At 41.5% G+C, this 26,796-nt stretch overlaps 3 protein-coding genes and 1 long non-coding RNA gene across 7 annotated transcripts in view; 2 read left to right on the top strand and 2 right to left on the bottom strand.

Annotated features, from left to right (window-relative positions):
* The window catches only part of LOC105841626 (rho-related BTB domain-containing protein 1), a 30,791-nt gene extending 29,677 nt beyond the window's left edge, over positions 1–1,114 (bottom strand). Inside the window, exon 1 of the mRNA XM_038020692.2 lies at positions 872–1,114. The gene's annotated coding sequence lies outside the window, so the exon portion shown is untranslated. The remainder of the gene's footprint in view (positions 1–871) is intronic.
* A 1,367-nt stretch (positions 1,115–2,481) lies between these two features.
* LOC101746880 (DC-STAMP domain-containing protein 2) lies at positions 2,482–22,188 on the top strand. Of its 2 annotated transcripts, XM_062676355.1 has the most exons (13): positions 2,482–2,912; positions 3,886–4,036; positions 4,504–4,660; positions 6,301–6,522; positions 6,870–7,083; positions 8,135–8,288; positions 8,991–9,159; positions 9,692–9,859; positions 10,367–10,510; positions 18,228–18,327; positions 19,434–19,538; positions 21,158–21,266; positions 21,971–22,188. In XM_062676355.1, the coding sequence occupies exons 1-13, from the start codon at positions 2,494–2,496 to the stop codon at positions 21,995–21,997; spliced, it is 2,139 nt and encodes a 712-aa protein (XP_062532339.1). In that variant the 5' UTR covers positions 2,482–2,493; the 3' UTR covers positions 21,998–22,188. The 2 variants fall into 2 exon arrangements, with proteins under 2 accessions (XP_062532339.1, XP_062532340.1); XM_062676356.1 differs by lacking the exon at positions 19,434–19,538.
* Positions 21,262–26,796, top strand: part of LOC101747172 (myrosinase 1) — a 21,672-nt gene continuing 16,137 nt past the window's right edge. For 2 of the 3 annotated variants that reach the window (XM_038020697.2, XM_038020698.2), the window contains exon 1: positions 26,107–26,338. The gene's annotated coding sequence lies outside the window, so the exon portion shown is untranslated. Of the gene's footprint in view, positions 21,281–26,106; positions 26,339–26,796 lie in introns of those variants that run through there. The other variant, XM_062676362.1, reaches the window with a different exon arrangement.
* LOC134201490 (uncharacterized) lies at positions 22,073–23,824 on the bottom strand. Its single transcript, XR_009976827.1, has 2 exons — positions 23,711–23,824; positions 22,073–22,685 (listed from the first exon to the last, which is right to left on the bottom strand). It is a non-coding gene; the product is annotated as an uncharacterized LOC134201490 (long non-coding RNA).

Genomic DNA, 26,796 nt, shown 5'->3' with positions numbered 1-26,796 from the left:
TTAAGTTCTATTCGAGGTATAAAGGAAATAAAACTGGAGGCTTCGCAACAACCCACGGTCATTCGGTAACGTGCGAACTTATTGTGGTACACTTCATTCACGGTTGTTTTCATAAAAGTTAGTGTATTGCGCAAACGAACGCTCTAAGGTCGTGGTCAATGAATGATAAAAATTAAAAAAATATGTTATTTTTTGTACGTTATTACAAAGTTAAGTCGTACACTGTGTGCATTACCAATAAAAATCTTATGTTACGGACGGTTCCTTATGAGACGGTTACGGTTAAGTTACCCCTCCGCATCGTCCCATAAGGAACTTCGTTCCAAAAACATTCAAAATGCGTATACTAAATGTAAACAAACAAATGTCATTTGAGTTTGTTTGTTTTGGCATTTTGTCATTTGATAAACTTAAGCAGTTGTCAAATTAATTTGACATTTATCAATGACACCGTCTCAGAAATAATTCGGGACGTATTCAAACCGGTGACATAAAAAGTTTTAAACGTCTCATTGAATAAATTTGTAAATTTCCACAATAATATCACTGTTTAAAAACGTACGTATTGCTTTCGTAAAAAAAACCTAAAAAAAAATTGGTTTAATAGCAAATACCAAATACTAAAATACTAAATCGAAGCGTTTCTATACCTAAAGATCGTAAAAGTGAATTGTCGTAAAATAGCTCAGAGCTACGAGGCACATTTTTATGACTTTGCATATTTTCCATTTTATGCCTCTTCATCGTAAGCCGACTTGAATATGGATACTGAAAAAGATCATATCTCGCTTGCCATGCAAACGAATTTAATATTTAATGCAAATAAAATGTTATAGTTAATAATTTAAACTAGGTTTTACAATTTACTGACCTGTGTTTCTGTTGTCTGATAAAACTTCTTTACTTAACAGAGAACTGATACAGTTGTCTCTTCGGCTATTTAATTTTGTTGATGCATTAAACACAAAAACAATCTCACATAGCTCACGTTCACTTTGCACTATGACCTTAACAGAAGAAGCTGCATCTTATTTACGTAAAACAATTGAAAATTAATAAATTATTATCACATTCCCCTCAGCTTACAGACCACGGAGTGAGTTTGTAGCAATGCAGTGATCTGCGCATGTAGACCTTTTGCGCAGACGTAAGTATGTTCGCTAGTGGCGGCCTCTAACGGGCCCCGACGGCGGATCCTTTTGCTTTACAATCTACAGATGTCAATGAACTAATAATTTAAATGAATATTTGGACGAAACGGGCACTTTGATTTCGTGGACAATAACCCCGTGTTTACTTTAATATCTCCTAATGAAATGTTTCCTGCAGACTGTTCAGACTACGCTATAATATAATAGCGTGCAGTATATAGCTCATAGCACAACAATATCGTGCAGTATACATTGTTATGGACGCGTTCACACTGTACTGTACTATATATTATTGGACAACTATACGCTGCTATACTATAGCACTATAGTATAGCGTAGTCTGAAAGCAGCTTTATAATACACTAGCGACCCGCCCTCGCTTCGCTTCGGAAACTGTAAGTTGATTTCTCCACTATTTAATGGATGTTATTATACCTTCCTCTTCAATCACTCTATCTATAAAAAAAACGAATCAAAATCCGTTGCGTAGTTTTAAAGATTTAAGCATACATAGGGATATAGGGACAGAGAAAGCGACTTTGTTTTATACTGTGTAGTGATGAGTACATTCAAATTTATATAAAATTGTTCACGGAAGTTAAATTCATAAATTGAAATAAATAATAGGCCCTTGTACGCAGACGAGCATATGACCTATCTGATAGTGAGTGGTTACCGTCGCCCATGGACTTCAGCAATGCCAGAGACAGAGCCAAGCTGCTGCTTACCGAAAATCCACTGCCTACCTAATTTCCTATGATCCAAACATCAGTTAATGATCAGTACGCCATTACGTTTGTGCAAATAGTATTAATGCATGTTTTTTTTAAGTGATTTTATGACCTGGTAACTAAGACCGTCATATCTTATTTTAATTGATATACTTAATTTTATAAAAATGATAATATGGAGTAAAATGAAATGAAATGAGACATGAATCAACTGGGATGAAATTAAATAAAACGAGATGATATGGGATGAAATACCTCCTCCTTGCGTCGTATTCCTCATTGCTGAGGGTCGTGACCACCCTTTTGTCTGGGATGAAATACAATCTTAGTAAAATGGTGGTCATTTATTAAGATTTTTTCAATAAACTTTTTAGAGGATCCCGAGAAGTTACGTCCAGCGGCTTTGTTTCATTTTCCCACATTTGTGCACATTTACAGATATTAAACGGTTAACAAACCACCGTTATTACACATTTAAACCTGAAGAAACACTAAAAATACAAAATCAAACAAATCACACAACTTCACTCATCGCCTTCCCGCCAAAAAGTCTATTAATGCATCTAAAGCCTAAGCATAGATAATTGAGGTAAATTCAATATGGACAAACAATGACAGAACCTAAATCGGTTCTAAGTTTCAATATAACGATGTCATATTTTTCATTGTTGTTCAAATCAAAGAAATACGACAATGGCGGGCTGGCGGGATCTATCCCGAATAATCTGACACAAATCGAGGAGACCACAAAACATATTAGTTTCAAAACAAACTTCACGGTGTACATGCGACAGCTCTGCCCTGATGGGACCAGCGTTTCGAACTTCTTCATACATCTAAGTCCTCAGCAGGCCATACCCAGAGTCATATGCAATACGATAGCCGGCTTCACGGCCGGAATTATCATGACGTACTTTTGCTACTCGTTTTTGGTTTATCAGCTGTCCCTGTCGTTGTTTCACGCGACCGTCATTAGTTCGGTTGTCGGTGTGTTGCTGACCATGGGCCTGGGCTTTAGCTATAGGATTAGGTGAGTTTTAAGTAGTTTAAATCGTGAATATCTAGATAGATATATTATGTTTTATCGCTTTCAGAGACAAATCTTGCTAAGCGTCGTTGTAACACTTACTGAAAGCGCCTAATGTAGGTATAAAAACAGATTTAGAACCCGTGTTTCCAGGTAGCTTGCGGAATTAACGCTGTTGATGTCCATGGGCTCTGGTAACTCCTTAACAACCTTTGGGCTGCAATATCGATTATACAATGACTTGTCAGCCATAAAAAAAACTTTTTTCTTACCTAATCATTGGTAGTCTAAGGGGCTTTTCAGCTTTTTTTTATTGCTTAGATGGGTGGACAAGCTCACAGCCCATCTGGTGTTAAGTGGTTACTGGAGCCCATAAACATCTACAACGTAAATGCGCCACCCATCTTGTGATATAAGATCTAAGGTCTCAGTATAGTTACAACGGCTGCCCCACCCTTCAAACCGAAACCCGTTACTGCTTCACGGCAGAAATAGGCGGGGTGGTGGTAAGGAATAAATACGAAATCTCCGAATTTTGGATTTTTTTTATTGCCCTTGTACGCAAACGAGCATACGGCCCACCTGATGGTGAGTGGCTACCTTCGCCCATGGACTTCAGCAATGCCAGGGGCAGAGCCAAGCCGCTGCCTACCGCTTAATACTCTCCACAAGCCTCGTTTGAAGAAGGACATATCATAGCGCTCGGGAAACACCGTGGAGGGGAGCTCATTCCATAGCCGGATGGTACGTGGCAAAAAAGACCTCTGGAAACGCACTGTGGATGACCGCAGTGGCTCCAGGTAGTATGGATGAACTTTACTCCGGCGGCGGGCGGTGCGATGGTAAAAACGAGATGCCGGTATCATCTCGAACAATTCCTCAGAGCACTCCCCATGGAACGTACGCTACAAAATACAGAGAGAACCGAAGTCCCTCCGTAGACCCGGAGGTCCCAAACGATCCGTGAATTTTCCAGATGTCTAACGTTTTTGCTCATACCACAAATGTTCTCGAGGGCTGGACGGTACACGTTGACTTGTTATGCTCTCGTACTGATTCTGACTGGTCCAGCCGCAAATACCTTGAGGAATGCCGAAGTATTAACCGAATCAATGGCTTGCAGTCAGGTTGTAATGAAATTAATTGTACTATTACATAATATAAAAAAATAAATAAATAAAAAATTTACGGTAGGCAGCGGCTTGCCTATGCTCGTGGCATTGCTGACGTCGATGAGTGACGGTAACCACTCACCATCATCAGTTGGGTCGTATGCTCGTCCTTTTTTTTTATTGCTTAGATATGTGGACGAGCTCACAGCCCACCTGGTGATAAGTGGTTACTGGAGACCATAGATATTTACAACGTAAATGCGCCACCCACCTTAAGTGTATAAGTTCTAAGCTCTCAGTATATTTACAACGGCTGCCCCACTCTTCAAACCCTTCAAACCGAAAAATAGGCGGGGTAGTGGTACCTACCCGTGGGGACTCACATGAGGTCTTAACACCAGGTGGGCTGTGAGCTCGTCCACCCATCTAAGCAATAAAAAAAAAAAACAAAAAAACATAATTTACTAGTTAAAACCTTACAGGAACAACTGAAAATGGCTGTACGATATTTCGATTGCTTTCGGAAACCTAGCAACGTGTTGAGAGAGAGCATCGATCAAATAATGAATAGAATGCAAAATATAACAAACGTTGTGGTCGAATCTGTTGATAAAATCAACAAATTGATGTTCTGCATAGGTACTGTAACATTAATATTACCGTTCTATGCTGAGAATATGATGGAAGGTGGCTTTGATGTTTCGCTATTGAAGCAGTGGCTTCTGAACCCGGCTTTGGAATGAGCTCCCATCCACGTTTTTTTCCCGAGCGCTATGACACGTTTTTTTTTTTCATGCCCTTGTAGGCAGACGAGCATATAGCCCACCTGATGGTGAGTGGTTACCGTCGCCCATGGACTTCAGCAATGCCAGGAACAGAGCCAAGCCGCTGCCAACTTGTCCAGGTTTTTTACTGGTGGTAGGACTTCTTGTGAGTCCGCGCGGGTAGGTACCACCACCCTGCCTATTTCTGCCGTGAAGCAGTAATGCGTTTCGGTTTGAAGGGTAGGGCAGCCGTTGTAACTATACTGAGACCTTAGAACTTATATCTCAAGGTGGGTGGCGCATTTACGTTGTGGATGTCTATGGGCCCCAGTAACCACTTAACACCAAGTGGGCTGTGAGCTCGTCCACCCTTCTAGCAATAAAAAAGGTCCTTCTTCAAACGAGCATTGCGATGAATACTTATCGGTGGGCAGTGGCTTGGCTGGCATTGCTGAAGTCCATGGGCGACGGTAACCACTCACCATCAGGTGGCCCGTGTGCTCGCCCGCCTACAAGTTCAATAAAAAAAGTTACGCAAACCATTTTTTTTGTTTTATTAAAACACAAAGGAATTTTATACTACATAATTTATTGGAGAAGTTCTAGGCATTGGCATGTGCTTTATTCTCAAGGAACACGCTCGATAAAGCGAAGGGCAATATTCAATTATATATTGTTGTTTTTTTTATAATAATAATTCAGCATTTTAATGACGTCGATTGATAAAGTAATGTTATAATCGAAGAGTACAATACTATAATAGACATGACGTATTTTGAGCTCGCGAATAATATAGGTAGTATCATTCTGGCAAGTTCTGCCGTGAAGCAGTCATGCGTTCCAGTTCTTAATGTAGGTCAGCCTTTATACAATACTAGCGGCCAAACCCGGCACCGCTCGGGTCTTTAACAAAAATTTCAACGATGTTTGACGTTGTTTTATTTTTTTTAAATAAAAGAACACTTATTGCGGCACAACTATAATAGTTAGACATATGCTGTCGCGATACTTTTTGTAAACTGTAACTTTTTGTGTTCTACAAAGTCGTAGTACATTATTTTATTCTATCATCAATAGCTTTCGCAGGGCACGCGATGTGAAAAATATTTTAGGTGATTTTTTTACACTTTGGGTTACATTATTGGAGTTTTAGTAAGGATCCCTAATTTTTTTCAAAAAAGGATATAGCCTATGTCACTGGGGAATAATGTAGCTTCCAAACAGTGAAAGAATTTTTCAAATCGGTTCAGTAGTTTCTGAGCCTATTCAATACAAACAAACAAACAAATCTTTCCTCTTTATAGTATTAGTATAGACAATTTAAGATCGTATCTCACTCATATTGTGATTTTTTTTTTATTGCTTAGATGAGTGGACGAGCTCACAGCCCACCTGGTGTTAAGCGGTTACTGGAGCCCATAGACATCTACAACGTAAATACGCCATCCACCTTGAGATATGAGTTCTAAGGTCTCAGTATAGTTACAGCGTTAATCTTATTTTCAATTATTCCAGTCGACTCCTTGCGCTCATCCGTGTCATGGTTGGAATCAGAAGCGAATTATTGCAATGAAAAGCTTGGAACGCCTCACAGGCGATGTCTTGAGGCAATGAAGAAGAATGCGAACGAATACAAATTCATTGATGCGAATATTTGTGAGAATTTAAGGAATGTTCAGAATTTATGTGACGTTGAGGATTCCATTGATGATTCTGTATTAGCTACTATTAAGAGAAGTTACGATATATTTATATGATTTTTTATTAAATATTCGAATGCGTCATGTAAATGTAGACTTTTTTTTCCTATCTATGCTGATAGCCTTGAGAGGCTATATCAGCTTCGCCCTAACATGCAGGTGAGCTCACGGGGCTCAAACCGGAGTGGCGCTAACACTGGCCCTAGCAAGAGCAGTGCTTCGCAGAATCTACCACCGGATCGGAAACGCGACCCACTGAGAAGATCCGGTGAGAAACTCGGTGGGCTGTGTCTGTGGGTTGATTCGCTCGTCGAGCCCTAAAAGCACCGTTAATTGATCGGGAGGATCCGTAATGACGTGATGTAGACGTGATTTTTTGTTCAGGAATGAGAAAGTTCTCGGAACGCGTTCGGGTCATGCTCAAAACGAATGTGGACCTCCGTCACGTGTATTCGGTAGCGAACAACGCTAGTCTGACGGCGAGTCAAGTCGCTGCCGGCATCGTTACAGAGATGAGGAACAAAGCTGATCCTTTATTGACTTGGCTGTCCTGGAGCTCGTTTGTGACCAGCCTATTCTTATTGTTAATTATCATCAGGTTAGAATTTTGCAGTACTTTATCTAGCTATTTAAGTTTTTATAGCCCTTTTTATGAGCCCTTTTTATGAGCCTGCTACTTCTACTACGGACGAGTGGTACGGGGACTGGTGGTAAGACATTTTGTGAGTCCGCACGGTTAGGTACCACCACCCTGCCTATTTTTGCCGTAAAATAGTGATGCGTTTCGGTTTGAAGTGCGGGGCAGCCGTTGTACTGTAAAAACTGAGACCTTAGAACTATTATTCCAAGCTAGGTGGCGACATTTACCTTGTAAATATCTTTACTTGGGTAACAGCTTTGTATCAGGTGGGCCGTGAGCTCGTCCACCCACTTAAGCAATAAAAAAGCTTGAAGCTTGTAGCTTGAAGAGGCCAAGGCCATGTTGGTCGATTTGGTTTTTATTGTTTCGGAAGATACCTTTATTGTTAACGAAAACATTGACTTATGTCTGAAATATCAGATTAGTATCCGCAATTTCTTGCTAGGCCAGATGTGAGCGAAGTTTTCCAGACTAAGCCCCACGAGCTCATCTACGCGTTCGTTGAAGCTAGCATAACCCATCGAGGCTACTAGCAATGAATAATAAAGAAAATACCACAATAATTGCTTAATGCCAAAGTATTTGAGGCTGTATGCTCATTTATACTCATGAATAAGTGGATAATTAACCTTTTTTTTCCTACTACGCTGATAGCCTTGAGGCTATATCAGCGTCGCCTTAACTAGTAGGTGAGCTCACGGGGCTCAAACCTGATGACGTTGCTAACACGAACCCTAGCAAGAGCCGTGCTTCGCAGAGTCTACCACCGTATCGGAAACGCGACCCACTGAGAAGATCCGGCGAGAAACTCAGTGGGCTGTGTCTCAGGGTTAATTTACTCGTCGAGCTCTTCGGGTTCGACGAGAACGATGACCGGAAATTAACCGTTACACTACTATACAACTAGATAAAAATACATCAACCGTCTTCTCCATTAAAACCGCGTTCACTTTTCCAAAACACACCGCTTTATAGCATTATAGATAAGACCAAACTTTTCTATTTTTAGAGCAAAATACTATCAGAACATGTACGAAACAAGATCTAGATTCGACAACAGGTATATAACAAAGGAACTGCTTGAAATAGATTCAAAAAGAAGACAGGAAGGAAGGAAAAACGTTCTACCGTTGCATAGGCGTGAGAGAGATAAATATATCGCCGTAAGTTTCGACCTACCTAAGATACACTGTTTATATTAAACAAAACACAGCAGTTTCTTTTTCAGCAGGGATTTTTACGAAGAACGGCTTAAAGATGGTGCTAGAGTTCGCGCAGCTTATTTTTGTTTTTTCCTGTAGATTAGTTTACTTACAATCTTTTTTGTAAAGTAAAGTCGCGTGCAAGAAGCATTTTCGTGGCTACACGTTCTTTTCGTTATAAGTGTAAAAAATTCTTGTTTCTCATTTAAGCTCCTTGTGTGTTCGGTTCATATTATGATTTTACTACCGACTAAACATTCAATATACTTAAGAAAAGATTCATCCTTCATCAATGTATTATTTTATTAGATTTTTCGACATAAACCTGCTGTCGACATTTCATCATATTCCATATCGTTTGAAAGTGTCACCTAATGGCGAACCTAGTTTTTTTTTGCAAACAACATTAATATTATTTTTTATTTTTGGCATTAAAACCCTTTTAACTATCTTGTCACACAAACAATGAAGGCAACAGCCTACAATAACAAAATATTTTAAGACTCTTTTACAGAAAATCGTGATGCTACGCTCGGCTAATAACTTAATACCTTGCTGAATTCATTTTATACCTTTGAACTTGAACCGTTTAGTGGTAGCACCTACAATGCTGGAAATGGAGCAAAAATATTGTTTACTTTGACGATATTCTGATTTTTGCAGACGACTTCGCTACGATTGATGCAATCAGAAAAAGTAAATTGGAATCGTTCAGTTATTTTCATGATAATAACAACATTCAAGCTAATGATTCATATAACAGCGGATTACAGTTTATATTGGGTGTTAACGTTAATACGTCATCATGAGAGTCGTCAGACGCCAGTCGAAGGTTAGGTATTAGATATCAAACATTACGGACTTTTTGGCGGGAACGCGATGAGTGAAGTTGTGTGATTTGTTTTATTTTGTCTATTTAGTGTTTCTTCAGGCTTTAATGTGTAATAACGGTGGTTTATTAACCGTTTAATATCTTTGAAAGAGCACAAATGTGGGAAAATGAAACGAAGCCGCTGGTCGTAACTTCTCGCGATCCTCCAGAGTCCACTGAAAAAATCTCAGTAAATGGCAACCATTTTACTGAGACTATATTTCATCCCATATCATCTCATTTCATTTAATTTCATCCCAGTTGATTGATGTCTCAAATTAATCATCTTCATTTCATTTCACTCCATATTATTATTTTCATAAAAAATAAGAATATAAATTAAAATAAAACATGACCTAAAGGTCTTAGTTACCAGGTCATAAAATCCCTAAAAAAAATCAAACATTACATATCAACAACACAGTGAAAAAACCTCGACTGAATGGCAAAAATAGATACAGCATTGCACGGACTGTATTTTTTCCTTTTTCAGAAAGTATAACAGATCTGGGAATAAAAGTCTTTGGATCAGGATTCGTAGCCAGATTCCTAAAGTCTATATTGGATGCATTATGTATTCCATTGCATCCTCCCGTTTCTGTGCCTTCATCGTGCTTGCCAAGTCCACATCCACCGGACTTCCGACGATATATGCAGATTGGTAACTTTTTTTAAATCTCTTTAACATATTTTTATAGATGACTAGCTGACCCGGCAGACTTCGTAGTGCCTGAATCGATAAATAAAAGACCTCAACTTTTGTATAAAATAAATTTAAAATGAACAAAAGGAATCCGTCCAACACGGGGGGGGCATCAAAGGAAAAAGCAAAATGGTTATTTTTATTTAATTCCCAGTATTTTCATATTTATTTACCTTTTAAACATTCTCTGGACTTCCACAAATAATTCAAGACCAAAATTAGCCAAATCGGTCCAGCCGTTCTCGAGTTTTAGCGAGACTAACGAACAGAAATTCATTTTTATATTATATTTATAGATAATGATCTTTTGACACAGCTTTCTCGTTTATCTAATCTGAAATAGGCTTCATACAACGTATGATTTTTTTTATAGCTAACTGTTAAGGTACCTACAAGTTTTTGGTAAAAGCGTCATGCATTTTCACTTGTTTGTACGGATTAATAGTACCCGCTTTTTGGTCCTAGGTTTCTTGATATTGTTGCTTTGGTTTTTCGCACTGTTTGAGCCGTATGGTCTTCGGTTGCGGCACATGATAATGGCTCATTACCGACCAGAAAGGGCTGAGGCGAGGGCGATGTGGCTTTACAATCACTTGCTGAGAACTCGAGGTATGGGTTGTTGGGACTTCCTTTTCCTTATTCCTTCCTCAATCCCAGTGGCGGATTAAAAGTCCAGAGCGACCTAGGCAATCACTGTATCGGCGCCCCTGGACCGGCCATAAATGGCCATCATAATACTATAAATTTTAACTAGTTGTTTTTGCTACGATGACGTTGTATCATCAAATCCTAGACTTTAGTAGACCAAGACCCTTGTACTTACTCTAATGCGCGAATGAAATACCACGTTATAACTGTGAAGAAATCAAGAGGTACGGCAGAAGATTTAGATTATAGATCAGCATTTAGCTCTTAATCGTCGATATGTGAGTCGTCTATTATCAAAGTTGGCAATCTGTGCATTTGGACAAAAAAATGTTATTAATATGTCAATACAGATTGATTTGAATATAATCGTCTCCTTCAAAGAATACGGTTCAAAACCTGCATTAAATAAAGGTTAATACTTAACCTTATAACGCGACGGGACATTTCCGAACGCACCCTTAATTCCCATCAGCGCGTTCCTCGGAACGCGCCTCAACCGGCCGTGATTGGTCCGCGACCGCGCCGCCATCGCAAGCCGCCACTGCGCTTGCGCATTATGGACTGACGCCGACGCGCAAAAACGTTCTCCATTTTTTGTATTATAAGTATTATTGTTGTTGCGACTTGTGTGTGCGCGTGCGCTTATAGTAAGATTGATTTAAAGTGTTTGTTTTAAAGTTAATCATAATCATTAAACCTCTCGAACGATTATTCGACGTTTTATTCCAAAGTAACCCACGAAACACTCATGAACATTAAAAATGGACGCCCAACTAGTGGCTTTGGAATAAACGAAGTGTGAACTCTTTGTGAATCGAACTGTGAGAAGTGACTATCGTACAAAATGACAAAGCCGCGCACACGTCGTCAGTCTCGTCGACAATCCGAGTATTTCGAACCGACAGAGGACGATTCTTCCCCGCCGCCGACTGCATCGGGAAACATTTCCGTCAACGACATGGTCGCCATGATGTCTACGTGGCAACGCAACCAAGAGGAAACGTTTGAGAAACTTCTACATACAGTTCTCAACCAATCGCACCGGTCATCGCCGCCGCCCGCTCAACCTGCACTTGGAAACTTCGCCTCGTGCAAGGCTCGCTACAGCGGAGCGCCAGACGAATCACTAGACGGATTTATAGACGCTGTAGAGGCCTACAAGGAATGTGCAAACGTAAGCGAAACTAATGCACTACGTGGGTTGTCAATGTTGTTAACTCATGAAGCCGCGACATGGTGGCAAGGAGTTAAGACCACCATGAACAAGTGGGATCACGCCCTCACATCCCTAAGAGGTGCGTTTGGTGATAGCCGACCTCCACATCGTATATACAAGAAGCTGTTCGCCAACCCACAAAAAGCAAGTGAGAAAACAGAACTCTTCATCTCTAAAACTCGAGCGCTACTATCACGTCTGCCAAAGGACGATCTGACAACCAAAGTACAGATGGACATGGTGTACGGACTACTACATAGTAAAATACGCGAGTGTTTGAGAAGAGAGGAGATTGATACATTTGACACGCTACTCAGAAAGTCTAGAGAGATAGAAGAATCTTGTGACGAGAGTCTATCAACTAGTGGCCTTCAGAGCAAACTGCGCCAACGCCAGTTTCCACCGCCTCGTCACGCCGCAAGCATCGCCGCTGTCCAGGGGTCAACGACCGCGCCACCACTACCACCGCAGAGCGCGCCTAAGCCGCCTGCGCCCGCCGTTGAGTCCAGCGCCCACGGCACCTATCGCCGTTCTCTTCGCTGCTCCGTGGTGCCGCCCCCACCGTCGTCTCCACAACCCCACGGCTCTTCTACTCAGTTCGTGAACGCCAGACGTCGATATTGTTTCTATTGCAAGAACTATGGACATACACGTGAAGAGTGTCGTAGGTTAGCAGCTAAAGGCAAACAGGACATCGATAACGCCGCCGACCCCGTCCCGTCGTGTTACGGATGCAACGAGAAAGGTGTCACTCGATCACAGTGTGCTAAATGCAATTCGGACTTCTCTGCGTGTGAATACGACGGTCCGAAAGGCGCGCTGATGGGAATTTACGGTACAAGGTACTCCACCACTGTTATCAAATCATCTTGTAATAAGGATGAGACCCAGGTGAGCTCCACTTCATCTTATAACAGTGTGTCTCATAAAGGTTCCCCCTCGAGCATGCTATCACTACCCGAGTCCAATTTTGATTCATTAAACCATAAGCTGTTATTAGTAAATAATATTGCACGGGAATGCTCTGATAATTTTTTGCCTGCTCAGTTCAAATCTGCTTTACCTGAATTGTTTCATAATAAAAATAATCACACAGAGTATTTACCTAAACAATTTACATCTGTGTTACCTGAGTTATTTTATGCTAACGTTGATCACATAGAGTTTTTACCGATTGATTTTACTGCATTTTTGCCATATCAATACTTTCTTTGTGATAATGGGTGTGTCTTTAATTTAAGTCGTGATACCAATAGGTTTGAGTGCATGTCACACGATGTGCCTCCTCCGGCTTCTAAGCTCACTAACATGCTTGGTGATTGTTCTATAAGTAAGTGCAATTTGACCACAACCAAATCAAAATCATTTTCAACACCTGATGATAAGAGTAGGGTGACTATGATTTTTTCCGAACATCCGCGGAAATTGAACACTGTTGTTAGGGTGACCATGACGAATGTTTTTCGTGGACAATCCGGAAATATAAATAATTTGAAAAAGAAACTTACTAAGTCTACTAGGTTGACCATGCAGGACGATTGTAATAGTAATCAAAAATTATTTTCTAATGTCGAGTCACAATTTTTTTTAAATAGAACGACCACATGTTCGAACATTTCTCTGTCGACTCTTGACTCAACTAATTTAGACGCTCATCCACAAGTGCCAGACACTTGTCAATCACAACGGAGACCGATTCTAGGAGTGGAAATTCTAGGAGTAAGGGGTACCGCACTATTGGATACAGGTGCTAAAGGGTGTATTGCGGGTGCTTCCTTATATCAGGTGTTGCTTAAACATAATCATCCCTGCCAAGAAACCACTAAACGCGTTCGTCTCGCTGATGGCTCCGTGCAGATTCGTGAGTTGTTGGTTACTAACCTGCATGTGAAAATAAAAAATAAATTGCTATGTTTGGAGTTCATTATTTTTCCAGAGACCAAATCCAATGATACTATTCTTGGTATGGATTTTATTGCCTCAGCGGGTATGGTGATTGATTTCGCTGCTTCAATTTGGTATTTCTCTGGGGATGAGGTGACTTACCCATTGGAATTTGAACTTTCCAGACCATGCGTGTCCGTATCCTCTGCAGATTTCCTACGTGAAGAGGAAGGAGTTATGCTGCATCCTAAGGAGAGACTGCTGTTGTCCGACTTTCTGAAACAGAACGAAGACCTGTTCGAACCAGGGGGAGGGCCGACTCCGTACGCAGAGCATCACATCGACACCGGCGATAACGCTCCTATTGCCGTTCCACCGTATAGGCTCACTCCAGCAAAAAGAGAGGTGATGAAGGCAGAGTTGGAGAAAATGTTAGCTGACGACGTGATCGAAGAGTGTGAGTCTGCGTGGTCTGCGCCTGCTCTTCTTGTCCCGAAGAAGGACGGATCTTTCAGATTTTGCGTCGACTACCGTCGTCTTAATGCGATTACTAAGACCGACAGTTATCCAATTCCCTTAATCGATGATTTATTGCAGATGACTAGACGGGACTGTCACATGTCCACCATTGACCTGCGCGCCGGATATTGGCAGGTCAATGTAGCTGAAAAAGACAGAGACAAAACCGCTTTTATAAGTCCTTTTGGTACGTATAGGTTCAAGCGCATGCCGTTCGGCTTAAAGAACGCACCGTCTACCTTCCAGCGACTCATCGATCGTTTCCGCTCAAGCTCGTCGCTGCAGGACATCATTCTGCTGGCTTATTTGGACGACCTCTTATTGATTACACAGGGAAGCTTTCAGGACCACCTTCAGGACCTCGACAAGGTGTTTGACAGACTGCGTCACTTTGGACTCCACGCGAACCGCGCCAAATGTCACTTTGCTCGCCAAGAGGTAACATACTTAGGCCATGTGATCACACCCAAAGGAATCAAGCCGGATAGCACCAAAGTCGACGCCGTCCTGAAAATGAAGGAACCGCACAATCTCAAACATTTGAAATCATTTTTACAGACCGGTTCCTGGTTTAGGAAATTCATTCCTGACTTCTCGCGTATTGCTGAACCTCTGACGAAACTTACCCGCAAAAACGAATCGTGGACCTGGGGTGAAGCACAACAACGCGCCTTCGACCTGCTAAAGAGTAAGCTTACTAGCGCTCCTATTTTAATACAGGCCGACTACACTCAGCCCTTCTTGCTGCGCACCGACGCCAGCAATTATGCTATAGGGGCTGCACTGTTACAAGGTAACAATAACAATGAAAAACCAATCGAATACGCCAGCAGACTTCTGACGTCAGCCGAGAGGAATTACTCTACCACCGAGCGGGAAGCGCTCGCAGTCGTCTGGGCAGTGGAAAAGTTCAGGGGATACATTGATGGCCATCTATGCATAGTTAAAAGTGACCACCAGCCCCTTAAGTGGTTGCTTACACTCAAGTCCCCAAGTGGTCGTCTCATCCGATGGGCGCTAAAACTCCAGGCGTTTGATCTCAAGATAGAATACTCTCCAGGTAAAGTTAATACCTTGGCTGATACTTTGAGTCGACCTACCTGTGACGGTACCAACGATTGCGAAGTGTGCTCCGTGACCGTCGACTTACCTCAAGCACTGCCGAGCCAGCTGCGAGCCGAGCAGCTTGAAGATCCAGAAGTGGCTAAAATTATACAAGACCTAGAAAGCGTAGACGAACTTACCTCTACTCGGTGGCTGGAACGTGGATATGTACTGCAGCAGGGCGTGCTATACCGTTATGATCCAGATAACGACTCTGAAGAAGCGCAGATGGTAGTGCCAATTTCAAAAAGGGAAGAAATTTTAAAGTCGTTTCACGATTCGCCAACTGCTGGCCACCAGGGTATTGAGCGGACTCTACAACGCATCCGTGAGCACTTCTTTTTTCCCGGAATGCGTCGTTACGTCACAGAGTACCTAAAGAACTGTGTAGACTGTCTCAGGTATAAAGCCGCAAACCAGAAACCAGCTGGTCTCCTCCAGACACCCGTCCTCCAACAAAGATCTGAAGTCCTGGCGGTGGATCTTTTCGGTCCCCTGCCTGAAGGAGATCAAGGACAACGTTGGGTCCTTATTGTTGAAGACGTAGCTACCAGGTGGGTGGAGCTGTTCTCGCTTGTGGAGGCCACAGCAGAAAATTGCGCCAAGCTTCTTATAGAGGAATACTTCCTCAGATATGGATTGCCACGTCGAGTTGTGTCCGATAACGGGACTCAATTCATATCCTCAGTGATGCAACTTTCAATGTTTATTTTAGGTATTAAACAAGAGCTCATCCCAGTTTACCACCCTGAGGCTAATCCCGTCGAACGCAAGAATCGGGATCTCAAAGTACAACTGTCTTTATTAGTAAAAACCGAGCACCGGAACTGGCCTAAATATCTTGCCCATGTTCGGTTCGCTATGAACAGCGCCGTCTGTTCCACCACTGGGAAGACTCCAGCCTTTTTAACGTTCGCACGCGAGCTTCGCACACCTTATGAGATGCACCATGATTTACGTGCAATCTTAGATAAAGAGAACTTTGTTCCTTCGGCCACTCCATATTTGCGCTCCTTCATACGTACCCTACAGGATATTCGTGATCGTGTTGAGAAGAAGCAAGATCAGCGTAAGGAGATAGGTGATACGGCACGCCGTCCCATGCCTCCTTATAAAGAAAATGATTTGGTCTTGGTCAAAACCCACGCACTGAGCAATGCCTCGAAAGGAACTACCAGCAAATTCATGCCAAAACGAGATGGCCCATATCGCGTTAAACGTGTTATAACTCCCACTACCTTTATACTCGCTAATTTGACTGACGACGACACTGTCATAGGAAAATACCACAGTTCGGACCTGACCCCCTTTACTCAAACGTCTGATACCACACCCATTGTTCCAAAGAAAGGTAGGGGTAGGCCGCGTATTAAACCGTCAGATACCAAGTTGGACCCGGGACGTGCTACCAACTTGGAGGGGGAGCCTATAACGCGACGGGACATTTCCGAACGCACCCTTAATTCCCATCAGCGCGTTCCTCGGAACGCGCCTCAACCGGCCGTGATTGGTCCGCGACCGCGCCGCCATCGCAAGCCGCCACTGCGCTTGCGCATTATGGACTGACGCCGACGCGCAAAAACGTTCTCCATTTTTTGTATTATAAGTATTATTGTTGTTGCGACTTGTGTGTGCGCGTGCGCTTATAGTAAGATTGATTTAAAGTGTTTGTTTTAAAGTTAATCATAATCATTAAACCTCTCGAACGATTATTCGACGTTTTATTCCAAAGTAACCCACGAAACACTCATGAACATTAAAACCTGTTATTTATCTAAGATGTCGTTCAGAAGAGTTTTGTGACTGCCAATGGAATAAAAAGTCAATAATTCGTTTTTCTGATTTACCAATAATTGTCCAAAAGTCAGATTGCCGGCTTTGATAATAGTCGACTCATGTTACTTTCTTTATTTATTAAAAAATTCTGAGCTCGCGCACCCCTTGTAACTACGCGCCTCTAGGCGCGTGCCTAGTTGCCTTACGGATAATCCGCCTTTGCTCAATCCCCTATCCACGCCATCTGTTGACGCTACAAAAAAAAATACGCGTGTGAAAATGGCGCGAAAAGAGTGAAAAAAAAACTACAACATGGTGCCGCCGGTGCAAAAACAATAAAATTGTAATTTGTTGATCAATCAGCACATATAACTGTCGCCAGTGAGAAAATAGAATAGTGCATCAACGTGCTACGGAGTGAGTCCTAAAACTTATCCTTTTCCCAGTCCCAAACATATCTAAATTCAAAACACGGGTACCAATATTACTGAATCCTGAATTACATTTAGTATTAACTTCAGCGTGACTTCAGACTCCGACAATATTTGAATATTAACGTTCTACATGGATAAAGATGTTTAGGAACATTCTGATCGTAGATGCTATGCTTTCCAACGCTTCAGCTTTGAAATGATATCCAATGATAGAAGATTGCACAAATAAAAGTGGGAATGAGTTGCTCGCTCCGGACATTTCAATATTGCAATAATCGTTACGTTATAATACTCCTTGTAAAAATGAATATTTAAAAAAAAAGAGACATACCTGCTGAGTTTCTTGCCAGTTCTTCTCAGGACGGAGGCTAGTTTTTGTGAATTGGCGGTAGTTCTTTTGACGTTCAACAAGTATGTACTTTCATTTAGATTGAATAAACATTTTTCGATTTGATTTGATTTGATTTGAATGCGTAAAAGAGGTACAATCTTTTGTTTCGAAATGTGGCGAAAACATTCCTGCTAAACTGTTTGTGGGTTACGAATAGTAAATCCATAAAAGCAACGATAATTATTCATCTAGAATACAATTTCAATTTACTTTTAGAGTAAATTACATTGAAAACATAGAATGATTTTGTATTCTGTACAAACTCAATGGACGCAAAGGACTTTTTATACGTTTTCCTGAATAAACTATTACTGCAATAAATGTTATCATGTAATGCAATATGTTGCTTTTAAGGTACTTTCATAAAGTTTGCAAGACGGAAATTACACAAGGAACATAAATATAACAAGCAGAATGAACTGACGTTCCGTGAATGGCTTCAGAAACGTGTGCCGTTAGTATAATAATAATTAATCTACCTATATTAATTTTAGGAATTTTGGAGTAAATTTATTCTCTCATGGCATGGCGAGCTCACAGCCCACCTGGAGTGAAGTCGTTACTGGAGCCCATAGACATCTACAACGTAAATGCGCCACTCACCTAGAGATATAAGTTCTAAGGTCTCAGTATAGTTACAACGGCTGCCCCACCCTTCAAACCGAAACGCATTAAGAGAAATAAATAACCGCCCAAAACATGTCATTTCGGATCCTCCCTATTCACTAACGGTGTTTTTAGGTACCTCAAGCACCGGTCATCGTCCTCGTCGAACCCGTCGCTTGCGACGAAGGGCTCGACGAGTAAATTAACTCACAGACACATCCCACTAAGTTTCTCGCCGGATCTTCTCAGTGGCTCGCGTTTCCGACCCGGTGGTAGATTCTGCGAAGCACGGCTCTTGCTAGGGTTCGTGTAAGCAACATCGTCAGGTTTGAGCCCCGTGAGCTCACCTACTTGTTAAGGTTACGCTGAAATAGCCTCTCAAAGCTATCAGCTTTGGTAGGATAAAAAAAAAACTAAACTTTCTAGACACGCGTTTTAGAGCGTCTTTAGATATTTTAACGAATGCATACGCCAAACCTCAGTTCCCGAATTATGGAGAGCCGCTGTCAAGGATATAATAAACAAGGTTTCCACATAGCCACGACTGTCCTGCCAAGAGTAACTAGCTATGATGATGATAGGTCTTCTGCTAAATTTGACGTTAATAAGCGACGGTAACCCCTCACCATCAAGTGGTCCATAGCCTTCACGGGCTTTTTTTTTATTGCTTAGATGGGTGGACAAGCTGACAGCCCACCTGGTGTTAAGTTGTTACTGGAGCCCATAGACATCTACGACGTAAATGCGCCACCGACCTTGAGATATAAGTTCTAAGGTCTCAGTGTAGTTACAACGGCTACCCGACCCTTCAAACCGAAACGCATTATTGCTTCACGGCAGAAATAGGCGAGGCGGTGGTACCTACCCGTGCGGACTCACAGGTCCTACCACCAGTAGGCTATAAAAAAACCACAGCTAATAGTCAAGTCACTGTATGAAATCACCCGTTTGCAGATTTCATTTTCTCCTTCGCATACTCGGATTAGGTTCGGACGACAAACGTTGCTTGCTCTGTGGCGTGCGAGAATATTCTAGAAGTTCACACAGAGAACTGATAAGGTAAGGAAACACTGTGTCAATGAATTTTAGTCTTTATACTGGTGGATCAGCTATTTCAAAACTTTCTGAAATGAACAAACCAAATTCATCATTATCCTGCCCTTCTCCCAGTCACCTGGGATCGGCGCAACATGTTTTCTCCTTCCATACTCTTCTATCATATACCATTTCTTCGCTCACTCCCCTCTTACCCATATCGTCTTTCACGCAATCCATCCATTTCTTCTTAGGTCTACCTCTTCCTCTATATCCTTCCACATTCATAGTTAACACTCTCATAACAACCTCATTTTCATTTCGTCAAATGAACAAACCAAATTAATGTCTGTAAATGATATAACGATGATACAAGTTGAAAAATTATTATTTTTTTATTAAAAAACAGTAAATCAAGCAAACAGAAAGAAATAGGTAATAGAACAGACCATGTCAAAAAGCCAAGAATAAAAAGACTACATCAGCTATCAAAATAGCAAAGAGGTCCACAATACTTTCTGTCGTGGTTTATATGGGTATATTTTGTATGTGAAAGAAACACTGGATGAGAATTACTAGAAAATAATTAATACACACAGCCTATCAGAAAAGACAACGAAAATCACAAACGGAATCGGTTATTCCGGACCCAATGACAGACAAAATTTACATTCGAAATTATTGGACCAGACGCCGGGTTCATTCGTATCGACCGACGCGATTAACTCATGTTCATAAATGAATGACTTAATGAAAATCGAACCGACAAAAAATTTATAATTCGCCGATTGACTTGTAGGGCGTCCTATTAGCCTATTAGCGCTAGGGTAGGCACTGGCCTGCTTGTTTCTGCCGCGACGCATTAATGCGTTCTGATTTGAAGGATAAGGCTATTGTCCTATAGAACTGAGACTTATACCTCAAGTATCAAAGGGTGTAGAGTCTATAGACCTCAACAATGTTACCGCGGCCGCATTGACGTCTAGCGGTCCAGTAACTATTAAACACGAAGGTGGATTGTGAGATCGTTTATCCGTATAAGCAATAAAAAATTCTTTCATCAGGCGCTGTGTATGCACCAGTCTGGTAACACAGCAGTAGCAATCTTTAAATTAATACGTGAAGCAAAAACTTTGTACCCCTTTATATTTAAATTGCGCGGACGGAGAAGTATGAAAATTCCCACACTTATAGAGTATATAGAGAAAGAATGCAGAATGCAATTTTTTTTAATTATGCATAAAAAATACATTAAATCGATTAAAAAAAACATTACACAAACTACCATGTATTTGACACGTAGGTATACTCTTTATTTATTGTCAAACATTTGTTATTACTTAAAGTCTGTGATCAAATTGAGAATAGATTAATATTGTTTGTCTTTATTGTTATTTGTCTATAGTGTAGTCTTGGCGTAATCTGTGCTTATAGAAGTATAATAATGTTCAAACTTATAATTTCTATAAATTATAGTCGAATTTCGATTACCGGGGGACCACTAGTAGATATAGATAGAAAATTAACAGTAGCACGTCGGTAGCGCGAACCCATAAGATTATCCCCTAGCAAAAAGTGCTCAAAGCCTAAAGAAGTTTTCACTTTTAAAAAAAAACCAAGGATATCCCATGTCATATTTACAGGTGTACTACGAACAAATGCCCCGGAACATATTGTCAGAGCTGCTATGTGGATATCGGCTGTCTATGCACTGCGTGTCTACTGCCGGAAGACTATGGCGATCTTAGCGACGTGAGCATGGAGAAGTGAGCTTACTACCGGAGACATTTACTTCAAAAATATGCTTTTAAAGCCGTAAACATGGCTGATCACTGGTGGTAGGACCTCATGTGAGTCCGGGCGGTAACACCACCCTGCCTATTTCTGCCGTGAAGCAGTAATGCGTTTCGGTTTGAAGGGTGGGGCAGCCGTTGTAATTATACTTAATATCTTAGAACTTATATCTCAAGGTGGATGGCGCGTTTACGTCGTAGATGTCTATGGGCTCCAATAACCACTTAACACCAGATGGGCTTTGTGGTGGCACTTTCGAATGTGGATTGCGTCGTATGATGATAAGGAAAAAATATTACCGTCTTAAATTATCAATAAACACTAATCTATCCTAATATTATAAAGCTGAAGAGTTTGTTTGTTTGTTTGAACGCGCTAATCTCAGGATCTACTGGTCCGATTTGTGTTAGATAGATCATTTATCGAGGAAGACTACAGGCTATATAATATCACGCTAATGCCAATGCAAGCGGAGCACCAATAAAGAATGTTTCAAAATCGGGGTATTTTTCCTTTTTGAGAGCTTCCGCTGCGTGCGCTGCGGAAGCTTTGTTTCGCTAAAATAATGTATGAGAGCAATGTTCCCCATTAAAAGATGCCAATGTAACAATTTCACGCGGGCAAAAGCTGGTAATAAAATAATTGTAATTGGATATTTTCAGAGGTTCCGACGAGAACTACATCACTAATGATTCAGAAGACGATTTTGTATTTAATGATTGTAGAAAGGAGAAACAAAATGAAGAAGAAATAAAATAAGTTGATAATTAATATTCTTACTAATTAATTTTGAGAGTAAATTTAATTAATTAAACAGTTGAGTAATAAGTGAATTGATATTGTTGATATATAAATGTGATATTAAAATTATTCATACAAATACGGCTTCATTTGCAATTAAATACACACTATTATTAGTTTGTATTTATTTTTATGACTACTCGCGGTCACAATGCTTGGTACAGTGTCGAAATAACGAAATTGGTAAAAATTCGTTAAATAATAGTGTTTGTAACGCACTAGAAGTGACAGTTTAAAACAATTATACTTCTTCTTCTTCTTCGTCGCTTTCTTCATTGCTGAAGGTCGTGTCCCTGAAACTTGACCGTTGCCTGTCTCGTGAGCTGTTTCCATCTCGTCTGGTCCTCAGCTGCTCGAATGGCGGTTGCGACTGGCAACCCAGTTAGAGCGGTTACTTGATCACACCAACGGCTAGGTAATCGGCCGCGGGGTCTCTTTCCTTCTACTTTGCCCGTCACAATCACTTTTTTTATATTTATTCAATCTAAAAACTTGTACAAATTGAGTTGGATGTGTAAATTAAGTCACAGCCCAACTTTTTTTTTATGATTGAAGGATTACTGATGACCTAGAGGCCTTTCTAGTTTCACCAGGACAGGTGGACGAGCAAAAGCTCAGTCAGTAGGGGTGGGATTAGCTAACAGCTGCTCGAGCGCCTCCGAAGGAGACCTACCAACTCGAGACCAGCTGTTTCGCGGATGAATCTACTACCGGATCGGAATTGTGACCCGCTGAGAAGATCTGGCGAGAAACTCAGCGAGCTGATGCATGGGTTAGGTTGCACGTCGACCTCTTTGTGGAGTTCGACGAGTACGGTTATCGGGGTCCCTAAGCCGGCTTCTAGTGTTAAAGCTGAAGGCGTCTAATGCAAAGTTGCTGGATCCGTAAGGTTCTGTCTAGGGTGTCGACGGTGACTGGCTCCTGCGTGATCAGGATTCGGGGAGACAGTCCAACTGCTGTTAAGTGTCTCTGAAATCTCAATGTTCCTTGAACGCCTTTTTTTATTGCTTGGATTGGTGGACGAGCTCACGGTCCATTTGATCTTAAATAGATACCGGAGTCCATAGACATCTACAATGTAAGTGCGCTACCTTGAAACATGAGTTGTAAGGTCTCACTTTAAACAGTACAACGGCTTCCCCGCCCTACAAACCGAAACGCATTACTGCTTCACGGCGGAAATAGGCGGAAATAGGCGAATTAATCATTTACTTATTTATAACTTCATATACTAGAAAGTATAAAGGCGGATTTAATGCCATAGGTGTTCTCTAACAGTCTACCTTAGGGGAGTGCAGAGATTGAAATACATATTTGTTCTTTACAAAAGTTAAATTAGTCTTCTGACCTGTCTTTTTCTAGGGCGAGAAGCGAATATCTCACCGGAAACCTGTTCAATTCAATGAGCAACACTAACAATCTTTAACCCATGCATCAGCCAGCTGAGTTTCTCGCCGGATCTTCTCAGTGGGTCGCGATTCCGATCCGGTAGTAGATTCATTCGCTAAGTAGTTGCTCTTAAGTTGTTAGGTCTCCTTCGGGGGCGCTCGGGCAGCTGTTAGCAAATCCCACCCCTCCTGACTGAGCCTCTGCTCGCCCACCTGTCCTGGTGAATCTGGAAAGGCCTCCGGGCCACCAGCAATCCTTCAATCACAAAAAAAAACTAGCTATCCTACTACGGACCCGTAAAAAATAGAAATACAGTGCTGTCTTGTAGAATTATTAACATATCAACAAACTAAAAAGAACGGTCATAACACAAATACATTCTAAAATAAATAATTCGCTTCGTCTGCGCGGCCAAATTTCGATTTTGTCCGGCTTAATTTCAGACGGACCGTGTACTTGAACAAATCGTAACAGCGAGATTACAATTGCACATGATAGTACAATCAGCGATAAAGCTATTGAAGATCTCGTTGTTTGACATTGATAAACAAATGATGAACTGTACGCTTACGAAGAAAAGTGTTTTAATTATTAATGTTTTTTTTTTACTTTCATAAATAAGATAGTTTAGTTTAAATTATGTTGCAAATGATGCGACAAAAAAACCAGCAGCGTAACGACAAGTTCTTTTATTTGTGCGAGAAAGCAGAAAGCGGGTAGAAATGGGTGACATGGCTTGTTATATTAACACTATGCCCCTTCGTTGGCTTTGGCTAGTGCCAGTGGCGGAAGGGGACGTGTTAATACGTGGCTTGGCAGCATGGCTGGCGACAGGATATGGCAGCTGACGTCACGTCCTTTACAATTACTTGAAATAGGTACTTGTTATATTTAAATATATTGCTGCCTTCAGAATAGTTTTTTTTTTCACTGATTACATCAACCACAACTATTTTAAACACGTCCACGAAGATTTACAGCGAAAATTAGCAATATAGAGGCGTAACCCTTGCACGATGCTTCAATAAATTTTGGGCCATTTCAGAGCATTTAATCAAAGCTTCACAGACGGAAATAAGCTGATTGCGTGAAGGGTTGAACGAGCTTGCGGCTAGCCGGTTTTATGTGGATAATGGAGCATGGGCTCTATGGAGTCTATAGAGAGACCGCGACAAGAATGCCGCCCTCACGTTGAGATATGATGGCGAAATCTCAGTTATACTGCACCCCTCGAACTAGAGCGATTAAGGGCACAATATTTACTAACATAAAAAGACCCCCGATGGATGAGGACGGCCGGTTTTTTTAACTGAATGTTGGGGGGCCGGGTCAGGTTGTGCGCCGCCTCTACGCGGGGGTACGACAAACAAAACTAAACATATGAAATTATCGTCTTGAAAAACAGTCCTAAAAATTGATAAATTATTTCTATTAATATAAGTAGTTGTAAAAACTAAATTTCGTATGTACATATTATTTACATGTTTCCAAAAATTTTATATTTCTAATATCCTCAATACTCTCTTCTCTCCTTCTTATTCTCCCTCCCTGAGCATCGACGAGTCACATGTAATGTTAATTGAATTATATTCAAACTTATCTATTCGATTGTAACGTACGACAATTGATGTTTTGTATCTTTATCAAGTACGTTTTGTGTTATGTCAACAATATTATTACAACGCTAACGCACGTCGCACGGTCTTATTCTGAACTGACTAATTTATATATATACATATATATATTTTATTGCTTAGATGGTTGGACGAGCTCACAGCCCACCTGGTGTTAAGTGGTTACTGGAGCCCATAGACATCTACAACGTAAATGCGCCACCCACCCTGAGATATAAGTTGTAAGGTCTCAGTATAGTTACAACGGCTGCCCCACCCTTCAAACCGAAACGCATTACTGCTTCACGGCAGAAATAGGCAGGGTGTGGTGGTACCCACCCGCGCGGACTTACAAGAGGTCCTACCACCAGTAATTACGCAAATTATAATTTTGCGGGTTTCATTTTTATTACACGATGTTATTCCTTCACTGTGGAAGTCAATCGTGAACATTTGCTAAGTACGTATTTCATTAGAAAAATTGGTACCCGCCTGCGGGATTCGAACACCGGTGCATCGCTCAACACGAATGCACCGGACGTCTTATCCGTTAGGCCACGACGACTTCTAAATAAGTAGATAGTATTTTTATAAGTTTTTGCGAGGCCCTTTTTTTTTAACGCTTGGGAATCCATTTACGGATACCCGGTCGAGGGGGGTAAGAGACCGGGTTATGTCGGATTCCGGCGCCTCCAGAGAAAAACAGGGAGGAGAAGAAGACAGGGGTCCTCCTCTTCTTCCAATTCCTGCCGGGAGACTACGCCTTGAGAAAGACGCGCGAGGCACTGCACGGCGTCAGCCACACAAGAGCTACCCCGCAAAACCGACTACCGACTAAACCCCATCGAGCCCCACCACTCCGACTCCACGAAACCCACGGTACCGCATAGTGCGCGCGCTGATTTGCGAGGCCTGCCTTTGAAATTGTCTTAACACCTTAATCGCCCGTAACCTCGAAAACTTTAACAGAATTCGAAAAGTCGCAAATAATAATGTTCGAAACCAATCCGTTAGTTTTTGAATTCTTACCACGGCAACACGGGTCGCGATTTGACGGTGCCGTCGCGATTTGACATCTGTCACTTTGTCTTGCTTCTCGAACGGGACGGTACCTGTATATTGACGGTCTACGCTAAAGTTGTGTATCATCGCTAATCCTTATCCATTCCTGCCCCATACCCTTCTCCCTAAGTGATACGGCGTGAGAAGACGAAGGCATCGGTTCCGGTGAGTGATTGCATGATATTTTGTTAAAATAGTACATACGGCGCCGCGAATCGCGGCACATGTTCGACGCGCACCTCGTGCTGTTTTCCGTAGCCCTAGGCTGCCACGAGGTCGCTGGGTTCGAATCGAACAATTTCTGGTAGCAGAGCGTGGTTAGATTTCTGAAATCTATAGTAATTACCACGAATGTAAAATTTTTTACGTCTAACCTCACTTAATTTTGTTACTAGTCAGCAGAAGTAGTGTAGGCATAGGGTTCGGTTCTGTTTAAACTATCATTCTGCTGACCTAGGTCAGGTCATTTAGTGTGTTTCTATCCACCTGGTTAAGAAAATTAGTGAGTAGTAATAGTTAGTAATAGTAAGACTGATTTATTAGCTTCCACTGCGCATAGCTGACTAATTGTACGTGAGTTGGACAGCTGTGCTGGCTGAGTTTATGACCTAGCACACAGCTGC

The sequence above is a fragment of the Bombyx mori genome, chromosome 26 (genome assembly GCF_030269925.1).
Source record: "Bombyx mori chromosome 26, ASM3026992v2".
Lineage (NCBI taxonomy): Eukaryota > Metazoa > Arthropoda > Insecta > Lepidoptera > Bombycidae > Bombyx > Bombyx mori.
This window is presented reverse-complemented; position numbering and strand designations above follow the sequence as displayed.

Bases quoted from the DNA above. Each gene is read 5' to 3' on its own strand.
- LOC101746880 (XM_062676355.1), top strand. From the start codon at position 2,494: ATGACAGAACCTAAATCGGTTCTAAGTTTCAATATAACGATGTCATAT. The intron at 4,037-4,503 runs GTTGTAATGAAA...AAAACCTTACAG, and splicing joins AATCAATGGCTTGCAGTCAG to GAACAACTGAAAATGGCTGT. The intron at 7,084-8,134 runs GTTAGAATTTTG...TTCTATTTTTAG, and splicing joins TTATTGTTAATTATCATCAG to AGCAAAATACTATCAGAACA.